The 19,603-nt window shown below is 35.0% G+C and overlaps 1 protein-coding gene across 1 annotated transcript in view; it reads right to left on the bottom strand.

Annotated features, from left to right (window-relative positions):
• FZD3 (frizzled class receptor 3) overlaps window positions 1–16,430 on the bottom strand; it is an 89,505-nt gene extending 73,075 nt beyond the window's left edge. The window contains exon 1 of the mRNA XM_021698867.2: window positions 15,766–16,430. Within this exon, the coding sequence (XP_021554542.1) occupies window positions 15,766–15,954 (189 nt within the window). The 5' untranslated portion in view covers window positions 15,955–16,430. The remainder of the gene's footprint in view (window positions 1–15,765) is intronic.
• Between the last annotated feature and the right edge of the window lie 3,173 nt (window positions 16,431–19,603).

Below are 19,603 nucleotides of genomic sequence, written 5' to 3'. Positions count from 1 at the left end.
TGTGGTGCAATACAGAAAACGATAAAGTATTACTGAAAGAAACTGAAGAAGACCTAATAAATAGACATCCATATTCATGGATTAAATGGCAATGTTATTGGTGATACTCCCTAACATGATCTACAGATTCAATCTCAAATAAGAGCTGGTTCTTTGAAACTACCAATAAAATTGATAAGTTTCTGACAAGACTTTTAAAGAAAAAGGAAAAACACAAATTACCAATATCAAGAATAAAAGAGAAGGTGTCACTGAGGCTCTGTAGACATTAAAAAGACAATAAGTGAATATTACAAACAACTCTATGCACATAAACTAGACACCTTAGATGAAGTAGACCAATTCCTCAAAGGCAGACTACCAAAACTCACCCGAGAGGAAACTATCTGATAATCTAATAGTCCTGTAACTACTAAAGAATTTGAATTTGTGGTTAAAAACCTCTAGAAAAAGAAATGTCCAGGTCAGATGGTTTCATAGATAAAATCTAACAACATTTAAAGAATAATTAACACCAATTCTAAACAATCTCTTCAAGAAAATAGCAAAGAAAGGAACACATCCCAACTAATTCTTTGAAGCAAGGGGTGCTCAATATTAAAACCAAACAAAAATAATACAAAAGAAGAAAACTACAGACTATTCCTCATGAACATAAATGTAAAGTCCTTAACAAAATAGTAGCAAAGCAAATCCAAATATATATTAAAAGCATTATATATCACAACCTAATAGGGTTTGCTCCAGAAACTCAAGGCTGGTTCAATATTCAAAAGTGAATTAATGTAATCCATATTAACAGGCTAACAGAAAAATCACATTAACATATCAAATGATGCAGAGAAAGCACTTATGATTTTAACTTTTCAAAGAATTAGAAATAGAGGGTAACTTCCTCAACTTGATAAAGAGCATCTACAAACACCCTACAGCTATCATAATTAATGGCAAAACATGGATGTTTACCCCTAAGATTGGAAATAAGGGAAGGATGTCTGCTCTTACCACTCTTATTCAACATGGTACTGGAAATCCTGCCCACACACTATAAAGCAAGAAAAGGAAAGAAAAGGTATAGAGATTGGAAAAAGAAATAAAACTGTTCCTATGTGTAGTTAACATTACTGTCTACATAGAAAATCCCAAGGCGGGGCGCCTGGGTGGCTCAGTCGTTAAGCGTCTGCCTTCGGCTCAGGTCATGATCCCAGTGTCCTGGGATCGAGCCCCGTATCGGGCTCCCTGCTCTGCAGGAAGCCTGCTTCTCCCTCTCCCCTTCCCCTGCTTGTGTTCCCTCTCTCACTCTGTCTCTCTCTGTCAAATAAATAAATAAAATCTTTAAAAAAAAAAAGAAAAAAAAAGAAAATCCCAAGGCATCTACAAAGAACACCTCCTTGAATTAGTGAGTTCTGCAAGACTGCAGGATATAAGAAAAACATACAAAAAAACCCCAACTCTATTTTTTTTTTAAGATTTATTTGTCCATTTTGAAAGAAAGAGGGAGAGAGAGCACTCATGAGCTAGGGGGAGGGGCAGAGGGAAAGAATCCCAAGCAGACTCCCTGCTGAGTGCAGAGTCAGTCAAGGAGCTCAATCCCATGACCCAGAGATCAAGACGAGCCAAAATCAAGAGTCGGATGTTTAACTCACTGAGCCACATAGGCACCCCAACGCTATTTCTTTTCTTTTCCTTTTTTTTAAAGATTTTATTTATTTATTTGAGAAAGAGATACAGAGAGCATAAGCAGGGGGAGGGGCAGAGGGAGAGAGAAAAGTAGGCTCCCCACTGAGCCCAGAGCCCCACGCAGGGCTCCATCTCAGGACCTAGAGATCACAGTCTGAGTCAAAGTCAGATGCTCAAATAACCGAGCCATCCAGGTGCCCTGGCCTAACTCTACTTCTATATAAAACTGTATTCTATTTATAAAGAGCACATGAAAACTAAAACAATACACTTACAACCACAAAAAAAAAGAAAGAAAAAAGAAATACCTGGGTGTAATCTCAACAAAACATGTATAGGACTCATATACAGAAAACTATAAGTGATGACAAAATAAATCAAGGAATATAAATAAATTAATAGATACACACTGTATTAGTTTGCTAGGGCTGCTGTAACAAAGTACCGTAAACTGAGGGGCTTAACCAACAGAAATTCACTGTCTTACATTTCTGGAAGCTAGAAGTCTGAGATTAAGATGTTGGCAGAACCATGTTCCCTCTGAAGGTACAAGAGAAGGATCTGCTCCTAGTCTCTCTCCTAGTTTCTGGTAGTTCCTTGGATTGTGACAGCATAAATCCGATCTTCACTGCATTCTCCCTGTGTCTCTTCATATCGTCTTCCCTCTACGTGTGTCTATCTGTGTCCAAATTTCCCTTTTCTAAGGACATCAGTCATATTGAATTAGGGCCTACTCCAGTATGACCTCATCTTAACTAATTACATTTGTAATGATCCTATTTCCAAATAAGGTCACATTTTGAGGTCCTGTGGGTTAGAACTTCAACATACACATTTTAGGAGGACTCAGTTCAACAAGTAACAACACTGTTCATGGGTTAAAGATTCAACATTAAAGTGCCAATTCTCCGGGTGCCTGGGTGGCTCAGATTGTTAAGCGTCTACCTTCGGCTCAGGTCATGATCCTGGAGTCCCGGGATCGAGTCCCACATCGGGCTCCCTGCTCAGCAGGGAGTCTGCTTCTCCCTCTGACCCTCCTCCCTCTCCTGCTCTCTGTCTCTCATTCTCTCTCTCTCAAATAAATAAAATCTTTTAAAAAAAAAAATAAAGTGCCAATTCTCCCCCAAATAATTTCCAGATTTAATGAAATTTCTACCAAAACGCAGCATGACTTTTAGTAGATAAAGATGAGTTTATTCTAAATTATATGAAAAAAACAAAAGAACAGATTTTGAAAAAAAAATTGGGAAGAATCATGCTATCCAATTTTAAGACTTACTATATAGCTAACAGTAATCAAAACAGTGTGGTTATCAGTGGAGAGACAGATACAAAAGATCAATAGAACATAATAGAGAAGGGGCGCCTGGGTGGCTCAATTGATTAAGCATCTGCCTTCAGCTGGGTTCATGATCCCAGGGTCCTAGGATTGAGCCCCACATTGGGCTTCCTGCTCAGCGGGGAGCTGCTTCTCCCTATCCTCTCCCCCTGCTTGGGCTCTCTCTCTGTCAAATAAATAAATAAAATCTTTAAAAAAATTTAAAGAATAGGGAAGCCAACATAAGGATGGACAATTAATTTTTGAGAAAGGAGCAAAAGCAATTCAACGGTGAAAGGATAGTTTTTTCAACAAATGGTGCTGAAGGTAGTGGATACTTATAGACAAGAAAATGAACCATACCTTATACAGATTAACTCAAAAGTGATGCATGGATTTAAATGTAAAATATAAAAACTACAAAACTTCAAACAAAGAAAAAATCTTCCAGACCAAGAGTTAGGTGAAGAGTTCTTATACCAAAAGGACAATCCATAAAAGAAAAAAAAATGGTAAACTGGAGTCAATTAAAATTTAAAACTTCTGTTCTCTTAAAGACCTTGTTAAAATGATGTGAAGACATACTACAGACTAGGATAAACTATTTGTAAACTATATTATCCAACAACGGATTTGTATCTAGATTATATATAGAAGTCTCAAAACTCAAAAATAAGAAACAATTCAATTGCAATATGAACAAAAGACAAACAGACATTTTACCAAAAAGGATTTATGAATGGCAAATGAGTACATGAAAAGACATTCATTATTAATAGCCATGAGGGAAATGTAAATTAAAACCACACGAAGTATCACTATATACATATTAGAAAAACTGAAATAAAAAATTTTGACAATACCAAATGGTAGTGAGAATGTAGGGAAAGTAAATCTCTCATACGTTGCTGGTGAGAATGTAAAATGGTACAACCACTATGGAAAATAGTTTAGCAGTTTCTAAAATTCCAAACATATGCTTCTCATATGATCCAGCAGTCACACCCCTGGGCATTTATCCCCCCCAAATAAAAATTTATGTCTGCACAAAAACCTGTACACCAATGGTCATAACAGCTTTATTTATAATAGCAAAGAGCTGAAACAACTCAAATGTTCTCCAATGGGTGGCTGATTAAACAAATTGTGGCATATCTGTTTAACAAAATATTCAGAAATTAAAAATAACTATTGACACATAGAACTTGTATGGTTATTATGCTCAATGAAAAAATCTCAAAAGATTACACACTGCATGATTCCATTTATATAACATTCTTTTTTTTTTTTTTTTTTAAAGATTTTATTTATTTATTCGAGTGAGAGAGAATGAGAGATAGCACGAGAGGGAAGAGGGTCAGAGGGTCAGAGGGTCAGAGAGTCAGAAGCAGATTCCCTGCTGAGCAGGGAGCCCGACGTGGGACTCGATCCCAGGAATCCAGGATCATGACCTGAGCCGAAGGCAGTCGCCCAACCAACTGAGCCACCCAGGCGCCCCCATTTATATAACATTCTTAAAATGATAAAATTACAGATAAGAGAACAAAGTAATGGTTGCTCAGGAGTGGGAAAAGGGAGGAGGGAGAAAGGAAGCATAAGGGAGTTCCTTAGTGGTGATAAAACAGTTAATTGTAGCAGTGGCTACATACATCTATATATGTGATAAAATCGCAAAGACTAGGAGTGTGCATGGTTGGCTCAGCCCGTGGAGCATGCGACTCTTGATCTAGGGGTTGTGAGTTGAAGGCCCACGTTGGGCATAGAGCTTACTTAAAAAAAAATTGTGAAGACTACACACACAGACACATGCATATACACACACAAAAATGAGTACATGTAAAAACTGGTGAAATATGATAAGGTCTATAGATAGTACCAAGGTTAACTTCCTAGTTTTTATCCTGTATGACAGTTATATAAGGTACTAGGAGTGGGGTTGGGAGGGGGTGGGGACTAGGAAGGGTACACAGAATGTCTCTATACTCTTTTTGCAATTTCCCATGAGTTTATAATTATTTTAAAATTAAAAGTTAAGGGGCGCCTGGTGGCTCAGTCGTTAAGCATCTGCTTTCAGCTCAAGTCATGATCCCAGGGTCCTGGGATGGAGCCCCGCTCAGCAGGAAGCCTGCTTCTCCCTCTCCCACTCCCCCTGCTTGTGTTCCCTCTCTCGCTGTCTCTTTCTCTGTCAAATAAATAAATAAAATATTTTTAAAAAAATTAAAAGTTAAAAACATTATATTCACATGATGATGTATGTACATACATCATACATAGACGCATATGTATGTCTTAAGTCTCAAAACTTGCTTGGTACTTAGCAACACATAAAATATCAACCAATCAGATATTGTTATGTTACTATGTTAGTAAAACCTCGATCTGTGAATTATAGATGAATTATAAAATTGATTTGAGTGATTATTTTGTGCTGCCTGCAATGAGCCTAAAGCTACAAGTTTATGCTCCTGCCACTTATTAGCTATAAGTACCCTGTGCTATGTATCTCAGCTGGCAGGATTTACTGGCACTAAAGGGATAGGCAGTTAAGTGCCTTATACACATTATCTCATTTAATCCCTCTGATAATTATTAATCACATTTTATAATACATATGAAGAAAATGAGACATTAAAATTAAGTAACTTGCCCAAGATCACAGAGCTACAAAGACAGACCCAAGAGTCAAGACCCTGGCATTCCTATCTAGAGCCCTTGAACTTAACCAATTTTTTCCACATAACCTCTCTAAACCTCAGTTTTCTCCTCTGTAAAATGGTCTTGATAACATATAAATAATAGTATATAAAACAGTTAGCATACAGGACCCAGTAAAAGCTTAAAAGGGGATTAGGGAAGAGTTGCAAGTTAACAGAGCTATAGCAGTCCTATATGGTGGGCCTAAGGAACCCTGCTGAATTTGAATGCCCTGTTCTCAACAAGTGAAAGTCAACTGGAATGATGTCATTAAAAAGCAAAACAAAGCATTGATGACTATTATGCTGGGTGAAGGAAACCAGAGATAAAAAAAATAGATACTGTATGATTACATTTATATAAAACTCTAGAAAATGAAAACTAATCCACAGTGACAGAAAACAGATCACTGGTTGCTTGGAGCAGGGAGTGAAGAGGGGGGTAGACTACAAAGGCATACAAGAAAGCTTTGAGGTAATGGAAATGTTCTCTATTTTGATTGTGTTGATGGTTTCACGGTATATACATGTGTCAAAACAGTGAACATTTTAAATGGGTCAACTTTGTTTTACACTAATTATACCTCAATAAAGCAGTTATATAAAAACAGAAATATCAGTATTTTTCAAATGAGCAAATTGCCTTGGTTTGAACTCTAACAATTTTTAACCTCAGCAAAATCAAAATTAAAAGAGGGAGCCTGAATACTGTAAAGTTGAGAATATATCAGATAATACTATTAAAGCTCTATCAAACAGAAAACAATTTGATTAAATTTTTAAAGATTCCTGCTGCGTACCTCCTTAAATAGTAATACTTTTTGTTCACTAAATCAAGACCAGGGTATAGGAAGTTTACAAACTGAAAAGTAACTTTCTAAAATTAAATTTCTGGTTTCTACAACAAAGGTGCACTACACGGAAACTTCCATTCTTTGTTCAAATTCAAATCAACCAAGCCTTTGTGCTCCCATTCTCTTTCTTCTTTCAAATTTCCATTCCTGTTACCATAGGAACCCGATAGCTGACAAGCCTTCAAGCACAGCCACAGCCCAAGCTTAGCAAGGGGTATGAAAAGAGGACAGAGTCAAAGGCCAAAATTTGACTCATGAGAATCAGAATTCCAATCTTTGTCACTCTACAAAGGGTCTGGTAACCATAGAAACTGTATCCTACTGCGTTTGGGAATGTTATGACTAAATTCACTAAATGTGAAACCAAATGTGGAATGGCCTTGGAAATTCAAAAAATTGTATTCATTCTATTTCAGATCCAAATTAGAATAAGAAGTTATTCAAAAACAACTTTTTAGAATAATTTCAAGTGATGTAAAAAACTCCTTTTCTGTAAAAATAAATTCTCAATAAGATCTAAAATTTTAAGAATTATTTTGTATTAAAAAATTCTAGGTTTGAAAAACACCTTTAATCCTACAGATTTTTCTTCTACAAATCTCAATTTTAAAAAAATGTCTTGAGATAGTGTACTAAATACTTTCCAACAATATTTCAGTAAGGTGGTTTACAGAAATTTGCCATTATGAGAGGAACACTTTTATCTTCTTAAGTCAAAGGGGAATTCCCAGAGGAGCCCATAAAATTTGACTTTTAAGGAAGTTTTAGTATTTCAAACATCATGAACAGTTCTGAACTATGATCTCTCTCAAAAGATAAAACCTTACAAACAAAATTCTACCACACTTCATAATTTAATTGCAAATAAGTATTTTAAAGGTATTCCTTTAAAGTGATTTGTCACACAAGAAAATCAAAGAAAAAATTTAAAGCTTTTTTTTTCCTTAAAGTCAGAAATAACTAAATGCTATTAATTCTCCACTGCTTGTATGTACATTTTTCAATTTAGAAGATTCTTAATTCCTGACTGGTTTCCCTGTCACACAATAGACTTCTCAAGCCACTTCACTAGGTGGTTGTTTGCTTCAGGAAAACCACCTTATTAATAGTAAACCCAAACAAAAGACAGTAAGGGAAGTAAATCTGATAATGCATGTATTCTGACGATATAAACCATGAATTGCAACCAAATTTCATTTTCTAAAAAGCCTACGCACAAAATGTGAATAATTACTACTACATAGGAGTATATTACACTATTCTCTTACAAAAGACAAAAAAAATCTTTCAAGACCCATTCAAATACTGTCTACAACTGATCCCTTTAGTAGAAGATCCTTCTCTCTTTTGAATCCCCTTAGCACTTTATGCCTTTTTTTGTGGCATTTACCAGGTTCTTCCTTGTGTTTCAGTCATTGAATCAAAATATATTTAATAAATACTAACTCCTGGGCACTGTAACTGAGAACTAAACAAAAAAGAACGGTTGGGATTATTAAAAATAAAGTTTCTGCACTAATTTTACTATTTTAAAAGCATGTGTTTCTTACAGAAAAATAAAAAAAATACAAACATTAAATAAGACACAGAAAACATAAATTGTGCTAATTCAGGAAAACCACTGTTGGCCTTGGTGAAAATCCTTCCAGATCACTTACTCTGCATAAACACACACATACACATTTTTAACAAAAACAGGGTGATACCATAAATAATGTTATCCACTCCTTTTTTTTCCTATTTAATAATGTATCAAGTATAACCATTAGAATTTTGACAAAGATCAAGAAGAGAATATTTAAGGCAGAAAGAACATTAAAGCCCTAGAGATGGGAAAGATGGGTTGCTCTGTTCTTTTGCTTAATTACACCACTTATAAGTACAAACACATGATGCCCAAAGCTCTGAGTCACTTTGATTAGCTACTCCCCACCCCTCAAAAGGCAAAGTAAAATACTAGTGTTCATAGTTACATGGTACCTTTGGTATTGGGATTACCATCCCCATCAAGCACACTTCTATTTACAACCGAAGGACATTAAGTGCTCAGGTATAATATAAACATGACCAAGACTACTATTATCTCTTAAGGGACTTAGTTTATAAAGTTTCTTAATTAATTCAAACATTTTATTTTTTAGCAGTTTATTTAGCAGTTCCTATGTATGAGGCAGTGTTTTGGGTGTTGGGCATACAAAGATGAATAAGGACAAGCCTTGATTTCAAAAGAAAAAGACTGAAAACAACCCAAATGTCCATCAATAGTAATTGGATAAAAAAATGAGGGCAACTTAACACCCACTAGGATGACTATTAAAAAAAAAAAAAAAGAAAAACAAAACCAGAAAATAACAAGCGTTGACAAGGATGTGGTGAAATTGGAATGTTTGTGGCACTGTTGATGGGAATGTAAAATGGAGCAGCTGCTATGGAAAACAGTATGGTGGTTCCTCAAAAAATTAAACACAGAATTATCATATGTCCAGCAATTCCACTTCTGGGTATATATATATCCCCAAAAATTGAAAGCAGGGACTCAAACAGGTATTTTACACCCATGTTCACAGCAGCATTATTCATAATAGCCAAAGGTAAAAGCAAATCAAGTGTTTGATGGATGAGTGGATAAACAAAGTGTGGTATACACATACAATGTAATATTATTTGGCTTTAAACAGGAAGGAAATTCTGGCATATGCTACATGGATAAACCTTGAAGACATTATGTTAAGTGAAATAAGCCAGTCATAAAAGGACAAATATTGTATGATTCCTCTTATATTAGGTACCAAGAGTAGTTAAATTCAGAGAGAAAGAAAAATGGTCGTTGCCAGGGGCTTGGAGAAGGGGAGAATGGGGAGTTACTGTTTACTTGGTACAGAGTTTCAGTTTTGTTAGATTAAAAGTGCTAGAGATGAATAGTGATGATGACTGCATAACAAGATGAATATACTTAATGCCACTGAACTATACACCTAAAAGGGTTGGAACGGTGAAGTCTGTATTCTAAAAATTTCCATTTCTAAAAGAAATTTCTAAAAAATTTTTCTAAAAAAAATTTTTAATGAGCAATATCTATAAATACTACTATAGAATATCCATGATATACTGTTAAATGAAAAAAGATAGAAAAAACATAGTATGATGCTATATCAAAGAAAGGTGAAAGAATACACATGGACAGATATTACATAAACATTTTATATAAATTTTATGTTGTATTTACAACTCTTTAATGGAAGAATAAACAAAAAACTTTAAATGACTATGTTTAAGAGGAAGGAAAGAACAAGGTAGAAGGGAAAGGGCCAGAAACTAGACTTCTCCGTCTACAAAAATTTAAAACACAATTAGTTAGAAAGAAAGAAAGTTAAACCAAAAAAAATTTTTTAAATCATTCTTCAAAAAATGAAACATATGAATCTAAATGTGTATTGAGTTTAACCACACAGAGAAGTATTTAACTTTAAAATACAGTAATTTGGGGGTGTCTGGATGGCTCAGTCGTTAAGCGTCTGCTTTCCGCTCAGGTCATGATCGCAGGGTTCTGGGATGGAGCCCCATACCAGGCTCCCGGGTCGGTGGGAAGCTTGCTTCTCCCTCTCCCACTCCCCCTGCTTGTGTTCCTGCTCTCGCCATCTCTCTCTCTGTCAAATAAATAAATAAAAATCTTAAAAAAATAAAATAAAATAAAATACAGTAATTTGACTGTATGTCCTTGGTGAGTTATATCCCTAAGGACAAAAAGAAGTACAAAAAAAATCAAACTGCTTTCAGTAATCATATTGTTAGTAATAATGTTATTATTCTTAAATTATATAATGTATATGTATACAAAGCTTTAGTATAAGAAAAAAGAGAAACAAGATTTTAATATGTTAAATAAAAACTCTGCAATATTATTTGAATTGAAAGTATCAGTATAAACTCATGATGTACTTTCTTTTAAAAAAAAAAAAAGTGTTTCCTAGCTTTGCCCACAAATAGGCCTAAAAATGATTAACGTTGTATCAATAGGCTTAGCACTCAGATAGTGGTCTCTAAATATCATTTCCAACTAAACAGAACCAGTGCTCTCTAAAGAAATCTGATTCAAAGTTTGAGGCAGAATTCTTTTTTTCTTTTAAAACTTTTTTTTTTTAAGATTTTATTTATTTATTTGACAGAGAGAAACACAGCGAGAGAGGGAACACAAGCAGGGGGAGTGGGAGAGGGAGAAGCAGGCTTCCCGTGGAGCAGGGAGCCCGATGTAGGGCTCAATCCCAGGACCCTGAGTTCATGACCTGAGCCGAAGGCAGAAGCTTAACGACTGAGCCACTCAGGCGCCCCTGAGGCAGAATTTTAAGGAAACAGTTTCTTTGGATCATACCAGAAAGCAAGGAAGCTATGACAGACTACTAGGGTAGTGTCAAAAACCAGGAGCTACCTTGAAGAGGCTTCTATTACCAAAGACAGTACAGTTAGAGCCCCAGTAGGAAGAATAATAACTGCAATGGATTGAAAAACATCAAACATGTTAAATCCATGAGTTTATAATGATACTTTGGGGGAAAAAAAAAAAGACTTCATTTGTCACCTTTGAAGGATGCTTGAGAATCAACTCATTATCTTAAAAACTAATAAATACAGGAGAATGATCAAGTACTTATCCTGTCTTTCTTATATAAACTGTAAATGAGAGTAACTTTGTAGCCCAATAGTCAATAACAGGAAATTTCTGTTTATAAAAGCATTCCAGCTAAGAAATGAAGAATGCAGAATTTTGCCAAACTTTAATGATATTATCAATCTAGCAGATGATCATGAATGGATGCCAAAATTATAAAGAGTGACAACCAGATATTATGTGCCTATGAAGTTTTCTTTAAAAAAATCAAAAAAGGAGACAGAAGAACATGGTAAACAAAACCACAGGGATGCAATCAGCAAAACAGATTATGGGAAACTACAGTGCAAACATATTACAAGAGAAAAAGGAGAGAAGAAAGGGAAGGAGAAATTATATATTAAAAGAAACTTAAGAGATATATCAGTTCAATGCAATATATGAATCCTGATTTGAAAAGCCAACTATAAAAATACTGTGAAATGATCAGAGTAATTTGAATTAACTGGAGAGTTGATGGTATGGAGGAAGTGATAAAGATGATACTTAGACATTTTGAAACAGTTCTTACTTTTTAAGAGATATATACAGAAATATTTATAGATGAAACTATGGTGTTTGAGATTTGCTTCAAAGTAACCCAGTTGGATGTACAGTCATAAATGAAACAAAACGAGCTGTGAGTTGATAATTTTTGAAGCTGGATGATAGGTAATGGGTATATGGTGTCCATTATACTCTTATAGTTCTATAAAACTGAAATTATCTATAATAAAAAGGTGGGGTTTTTTTTAAGTTACAGTTTGAGTTTGGATAACATGAAGACTGGTTCAAACGTGCTTTGTTCTTAATGAATCATAAAAGATACCAGGAAATTGAGCTTTTAGGTTCTGTGTTCCCTGAAGGATGTATCCCGCTGCCAGCTTTCCATGCTACAGAACATCTTTAATGAGGATGACAAAAGAAAACAAGAAATGGAGGCAAACACAAACAATCCCAAGAGTTTCTTCCTCTGATTCTCCTACAGCAAGTCTAGTTTCTTAAAAAAAAAAAAAAGAGTAGGGGCATCTTGGTGGTCAGTTAAGAGACTCCGGATTTTGGCTCAGGTCATGATCTCAGGGTAATGGCATCGGGCCCTGCATCAGGCACTACACTGGGCATGGAGCCTGCTTAAGATTCTCTCTCTCTCTCTGTGCCCACCCCCACGTCCGACTCCGACTCAAGTACGTGGGCTCCCTCTCTCTCGTTCTTAAAAAAAAGAGTAGACAAGTGATCATCATCATAAAGAGATGAATGCTTGTTCCACACACTAACTGAAGTTAAACAGGGTGATAGGCAACAAGGACTACTGCTTTGCATTCACACAGCACTTTAATTTTTCAAAGTTTTTAAATTTACATACCATTTACATCATTTGACCTTTTTTTAAAAGATTTATTTATTTGTCAGAGAGAGAGAGCACAAGCAGGGGGAGTGGCAGGCAGAGGGAGAGGGAGAAGCAGGCTCCCTGCTGAGCAGGGAGCCCAATGTGGGGCTTGATCCCAGGACTCTGGGGTCATGACCTGAGCTGAAAGCAGACGCTTAACCAACTGAGCCACCCAGGCATTCCACATCATTTGATCTTAACCACCTTATAAAATGGATAGGGACAAAAATTTACTTCCTAGAGGAAACCAACATAAAGAAGTTACAAAACTAGTTAGCGGCAAAATACAAATTTCCTATCCCCATTTCAATGCTTTTTTCACTAAACTGTCTGCTTCCTATTCAACTGTATTTAACTATCCAGTATAGGGGGAAAGGCTGTTCAGATCTCTTTCATTACTACTGCAGTCACAAATACCTAATAATGTGTGGTTGGTAAAGACAGTTACTAACAATTTGTTGACAATTTGTTGTCCATGCTGGACAGCTCCCAAAAATTTACTTAGCAATTTGGACAGCTCAAAATGGTTTAGGAAACTCAGGAATGAGATGTTTTTTTCGATCAAAAGCCACTGATAGGGGAAAAGATACCAAGTTAAGAACTCATAAAAATTTAGTTGTGTGTTTGTGTATAGATGACTACATTTTAGAAGGGGCAGATAGAGAAATAATAAACATATTAGCAAAGATTTTTTCTTTCCAACTTAATGACTTGACACTTACATTATCCCATTTATTTAAACATGTCCCAATTTCAATGAAAGTACAAAGAATCTTATACCTACAATGAAAGAATAGCAAACTGACTGTAAACAATATTTGAAATAACCCAGATTCTGTACTTTCTCTCATCCGTGGTATCCTAGCTCACTGCCATATACTATTCTATTACAGGCACTCATTATGATTCACCAAATCAGTACAGGAGTGAACCCAAGGCAGACTTGAAATACGGGCCAGCAGAAAGATGCTAGCCCTAAGAAATTATCTTTCAATTCACCTTGTCCCACAGTGAACACTCAAAAATGTGCTTCAATTGCTCCAATTACTTGCTCCTGGTAAAAGCTGACAGATACATTCTAAGATCAGAGATAGAGGGTATCATCAGCAGATTCGAGCCCTTGTAAGAACCCAAGAATCCTTACTTCCTTCTGGAAGGGTGGAAACTGCTGAGTTTCCATGCCCTTTGCTATTACAGAAACTTTACACTCTCAAACCGTCTGACAATTCTGTCAGTGGTGTTAGTGTCTTGATATGACAACCATGCAACAAACAACTATCTGCAACATTATTTACTTCAAAGAACTAGAGCTTTCTCTTAGAAGATATTGCCCACTTTGGTGCTCTCCCCAGAATGTGTGGAATTTAAACAGAAGCAACCTTATTGCCAATAAAATATCTAGACTGCACAGGCAACTCTGGGAAGAGGGCAGTGATAGCTTACTATGCCATTATTATGAATGTCCCAAGAGCCTACACCTGGAATGCAAGGTCCCTTGGAACAAATACATTATTCTTCTAGTACTTTCTCTTTAGGATCATTTAGAAATGATATTTGGAATAGAATTAACATTTGAAGTTAACCTACTGTGTGCCATACACTTTGCTAGCTACTTTATAAGTTTAACCCTAACAGCCCTTCAAGGTTTTTTGTCATTTACTGCCTTTTCACAAATGAAGAAACCAAGGCTAAGGGACTTGTTAAGTGACTTGTTCAAAGTCCAAAGCTACTACAAAGCAGAGACAAAAGTCGAACCCAAATCAGTTCAAATATCTTGATGACTTGCATCTTAGTACCCTATTTGCTTTTTAAAGCAGTTATACTGACTTAATGATACTAAAAACAAAGGTATTCCTACTCCAATTTTTTATAGGAGAATTGATGGGTTTAATACACAGTAAGGACTACTATGTCCAGAACCAAATTCATGTATTAAACCAATATCCATTTTCATAACCTAATCTGATAGTCTATACCAAGTCTCTCTCTACCATTAGACCTTATATAGTCAGAAGAGCAGAAAATGTTTTGTTCAATCTCTATAATATTTTCATATATTTGTAATACATAAGATGCCCTCCACATTTCAAAATCTATAAATAATAATCTTTCTACAAATTTGCCTAGACAAATTTATGTAGTCTAGTTGGAAGTAATGAGTCTTTGGGTTTTACCATGAAATGAAGCTTTCCAAAACATGTAGGCTTCAATGTGCTGAAAGCACTATAACAATAGATTAAAGACTAAAATACAAAACATTCTCTGTATAATTATTATTAGCTCCACTTTACAAGCAAAGAAACTATGGTAAGAAAGCTCACATAATTTACTCAAAGTAATAAAGCTAGAAAATGGTAGAGCTAGAATTCAAACCTAGGTTTGTATAACTCCAAAGCCTATGCTCCCTATTGCCACCACCTGCTGCCTCCTAGTTCCTATCTGGTAAACATATTATCCTTGTTCAGAATTCTAAAACCCTTATAGAAATGAATGCATACTTATTTAAACCTATTGTTAACTATATTCATTAATTTGTCATAGTTTCTAAAGTAAAATCATTAAAAAGTTACCTGAAGAATTACCATTAGAAAAATTCAGGTAAGGCAACACATTTTCATAAAATTTGGAGAGGTCAAGAACATAATTTATACAACCAAACCTTTTTGTTCATCAGGAGTTATAATTCTTAAATTGATGTGATGGTAAAACCAGAAAAATTTTTTAAAATTTTAAGAAAATTCAAATACCATAAACCACCAGCCTATAGGCTGAACAAAGAACTTATTTTATAAGATCACATTACCTTCAATAGTTAAGGACTGAACTGTGACTATTATTATATTCTACTCTTTATCTGAGGTTTTATTAACAGCCAAACAGAAAAAATGGAATCATATCATAACGTGGACAATTTTAAACTTCTGAATGGCTATTATTTCCCATGTTCCAAGTGTTTCATATTTCTTTATAAAAGCATATCTAAAAATAGGTCAAGAGTAACACTCCCCAAACATCAATTCTTCCATCTATTAGAGCTTGAACCTAAATATATAACTTCTTAATGTACAAGATATAGTTAAAAATAACATTCTTCTGGTTTTTTTTATCAGACACATTCATTAGATTAGTTAATAAGACAATATAAGAATCATCGTCTAAGATATGTCAAATAATAGATCAAGTCTTACCTCCATTGCTAAAGCTGCTGTCTGTTGGTCATAGTGATTCAGAAGATTAGGCATGAAGGTAGTATTATAAGGCAAATCTTGGCACATCCTCAAGGTAATGGGTTCACAAGAAAACAAACTGTGCCCACCTGTATGTCCCACAAACATAGTCAACGGCCAAAAGTAGAAGACGATCCAACCCACAGCCATCCTTCCTGGATCTGAATGAGATTTGGATGATCAGGCCTACTCAATATGTATTTTAGATCTTTATACACCTGCAGGTCTCAGCTTGAAAGTATTTCTTCTATATCTTACTGTTAAGTTCTTCAAACAGTTAAATACTCTTTGCACCGTCAGAGGTTTGTTAGCTTGGTCTCACAAAAGGCATTTGTTTTTGGTTTCACAATATGGGAAAATGACATCATCTTGTCTCTTCTTTTCATTTTATTACATAGGGCACATTTGGCCAACATATCAAGTTGATCAACCACATTCCCAAACAACAGATTCCATCTTAGGAGAAGAGCTATTTCTTCCTTTGACTGAAATATCTGAAAAGTACTTTTTTTAATGGGAGATATCAGTAATTTCCTCTCAAAATATTGTAGTCTTGATACTAAAGTCTTTGATGAGTTCCGTAAAGTTGCAGGATACAAAACAATATACAAAAATCAGTTGTGTTTCCGTACACCAACAACGAACTATGAGAAAGAGAAATAAAGAAAACAATCTTTGATGGGAGATATCATACTGACCTCATAGATAAAATACATGGGTATTTCAGAGACATAGTATAGTTTTTCGACTTTATCATTTATGCTACAGATATACTAAAACAATCCTTAACCAGAATTTAAAGACAAATTTTCTTCCTTCAATTGTTTATATAACATATGGCTTAATTTCTTATCTAGAATGGCAGTTTTCATTTGTCACAAGATATAATTGATCCATTTTGAAAAGTTCTTATGCTGGTGTCCTAAATTTAAATATCTGCCATACCTAGACAAATAAATAAATAAAATCTTTAAATATCTGCCATATTTATAACCAAAACTATTGAATTTATATGTGTTTTAATCATTAATAGTGCATTTTTACATTAACTGACTTGGCAGAAGGTATCTGTGAAAACAGTGAAATATAAATAAATTGAAAGATATGAATTCAAGTCCCTTATTAGTTGTGTAAGTGTAAACATATCATTTAACTTCTCTGAACTCAGAATTTTTCCTCCTGAAAATACTCTCTTACAAGGATGCTATCTGAGTGAATTATGAGATAATATATGTAAAAGTACTTTATAAAATGGTAAAGCAGCATCAAACATTAGGTAATTTTATTACTAAATTAGTTATATAAGGGCTATCTCCATCAACCAATACTGAACTGGCAGATAGAAGGTTCTAAAAGCACTACCAAGAAATTTTTCCAACATTACATCATCTTTTTAGATAGTGCAAAAACAGTATCATAGATGTAGAAATATTTGACTAACAAATGTTTCATTGCACAGCCAGGCTGCAGAGAATAAAAAAATCCCTAAAAAAAAAAAATATCACAGCAGGAATAGGAATGATTCCCAGTACAGTTTCCACTAAGCTTTAGATTCTTTTGACTTGCCCCTACTTTTCCAGGGGCAAGAATACATATCTTATTTGGGGCTGAGAGGGTGTGGGCAGAACGAAAGGTAGGTCTGGAAGGAAAAAGCATTTACTAAGCTATCATACTTTCATTTGGCTTAATAACGATGTTAAATTTAATTTCATTTTGTTTTATATACATTGGTTATTTCTGTGTTTGCTGTGGACAGCCTATGTTCGAAAAACATGAGTTCAGGTTCAGAAACTCTCAGAGACCCAAGTTAATAGGACAACTTAAATACTAAAGCCCATGATGGCTCAGACCTTGAGACCTGGACTGGTTTCACTGAAGCAGGGAAAGAAACTGTTCTTTGTTCACTATCAATGCCTGGGACCTCTGTATCCCAAGCTTTAGTTACTAAGTAGAAAAAATTATTTGGAGAAAATAAAGCAGTGGCTGAATCTTTCTAATTTCTTACTCTAGTACATGGTATTGAGTGCTGGAAGGGAAAAGGAAAGTCTATGAATTAGGAATACTACGAATTAGGAATACTAAAGTTATGAGCAATCCCTGCCCCAAATGACTATTCTCTCTATGCAAAATCTCTAAGTCAGAGATCTTTGCGACAGCTTTCTGGCCTGCCATATTTTTTTCCTCCTTCAAGCTGGCCCCAGAAATGTGAGGTCTGGCTATAGAAAACTGGTAGTAAACACAGTCGTTTATATTTAAGCTTAATTACGTGCAACACGTAACAATTATGCATATCATTAAATATGTGTCAAATAACTACTGAAAGCTTTATTTGGTCACAGTATTAAAATATCCATGTAAGTTTAGTCTTTGTAGTTTATTGCTTATGCAGCATGTTCATCTGCTTGCAACTAAAAAAAACCAAAAAAACAAAAAACTAAAGAGAACATTGCTCCTTTTTTGAATATATACATAGTAATACCAATAATTTTTCAAATTTCATTTAGACTAAAGAATTTTTCAAATTTCATTTAGACTAATTTTTTTAAAGATTTTATTTATTTATTTGACAGAGAGAGAGAGAGTGCACAAGCAGGGGGAGTGGAAGAGGGAGAAGCAGGCTCTCTGCTGAGCAGGGAGCCCAATGCAGGGTTTGATCCCAGGACCCTGAGATCATGACCTGAGCCGAAGGCAGATGCTCAACGGTCTGTTCTACCCAGGTGCCCCTAAACTAATTTTTCAAACAGGTGTTTCAAATTTGTGGGTTCAAGGAAGACTACCATATAAAAGAAGGAATGAGAAATACCTCATTGGATTTTTAAAACTAGAGGACACCCCCTTATACTTCTACCTACTTTATTTTACCTGATTTCCTCTAAATTATTCCTTTTGCCTCATGTACAAGTGAAGCTTCCCACTGTCTTATAAAAGTTTCCTTTATGTAATACAACACCCAAATTACCATATATCAAAACACTTCTGTAAAATCTATTGTTAGGCTGGAGTAGGATGAAAATCTTAATATTTTAAGACTGTAGTTTATGATTATTGAAATAAAAAGTGAATTCAGTAAGACAAAAAGAAAATAAGGCAGTAAAAATATTAAAACAATTTATATTTCCTCCAAATAAGAGGTTCTCTAATTTTAATGTGTAGTAGATTCATTCATTCCCCTTAGAAGTCTAGAAATCTGAATCTCTGGAGAATGAACTACATTCTAACAGTCACCTCAGGTACTGTTACAAATGGTCCATAAGTCACATTTTGAGAAATTCTACCCTAAAATAGAGTAATTTAAAAGAGTACAGGTACAGGGGCGCCTGGGTGGCTCAGTTGGTTAAGCATCTGCCTTCGGCTCAGGTCATGGTCCCAGGGTCCTGGGATTGAGCCCTGCATCGGGCTCCCTGCTCTGCAGGAAGCCTGCTTCTCCCTCTCCCACTCCCCCTGCTTGTGTTCCCTCTCTCGCTGTCTCTCTCTCTGTCAAATAAATAAATAAATTCTTTAAAAAAAAAGAATACAGGTATATTTAAATATAATTTTATGCTTAGCGAAAGTAATACCTAAAACAAATTTAAAAAATAAAAGCAGATAAATAACACTTTAATAGGAAAATGGGAAAAGGACATAAATTTATGAATGACAAATAACCAACGAACACACGAAGATATTCGACTTTACTAATAAAAAAATGCAAATATGAGAGAACATTTTTGCCAATCAGACAGGCAGAAATAACAATGAAGGAACACAGTATGGGAGAGGATGCAGAAAAAAGCACATTTTCAACATTCCAACAATTAGA

This window comes from Neomonachus schauinslandi, chromosome 2 (assembly GCF_002201575.2).
Source record: "Neomonachus schauinslandi chromosome 2, ASM220157v2, whole genome shotgun sequence".
In the NCBI taxonomy this organism is placed as follows: domain Eukaryota; kingdom Metazoa; phylum Chordata; class Mammalia; order Carnivora; family Phocidae; genus Neomonachus; species Neomonachus schauinslandi.
Note: the sequence above shows the minus strand (reverse complement) of the source record. Positions and strands in the feature narration are given on the sequence as shown.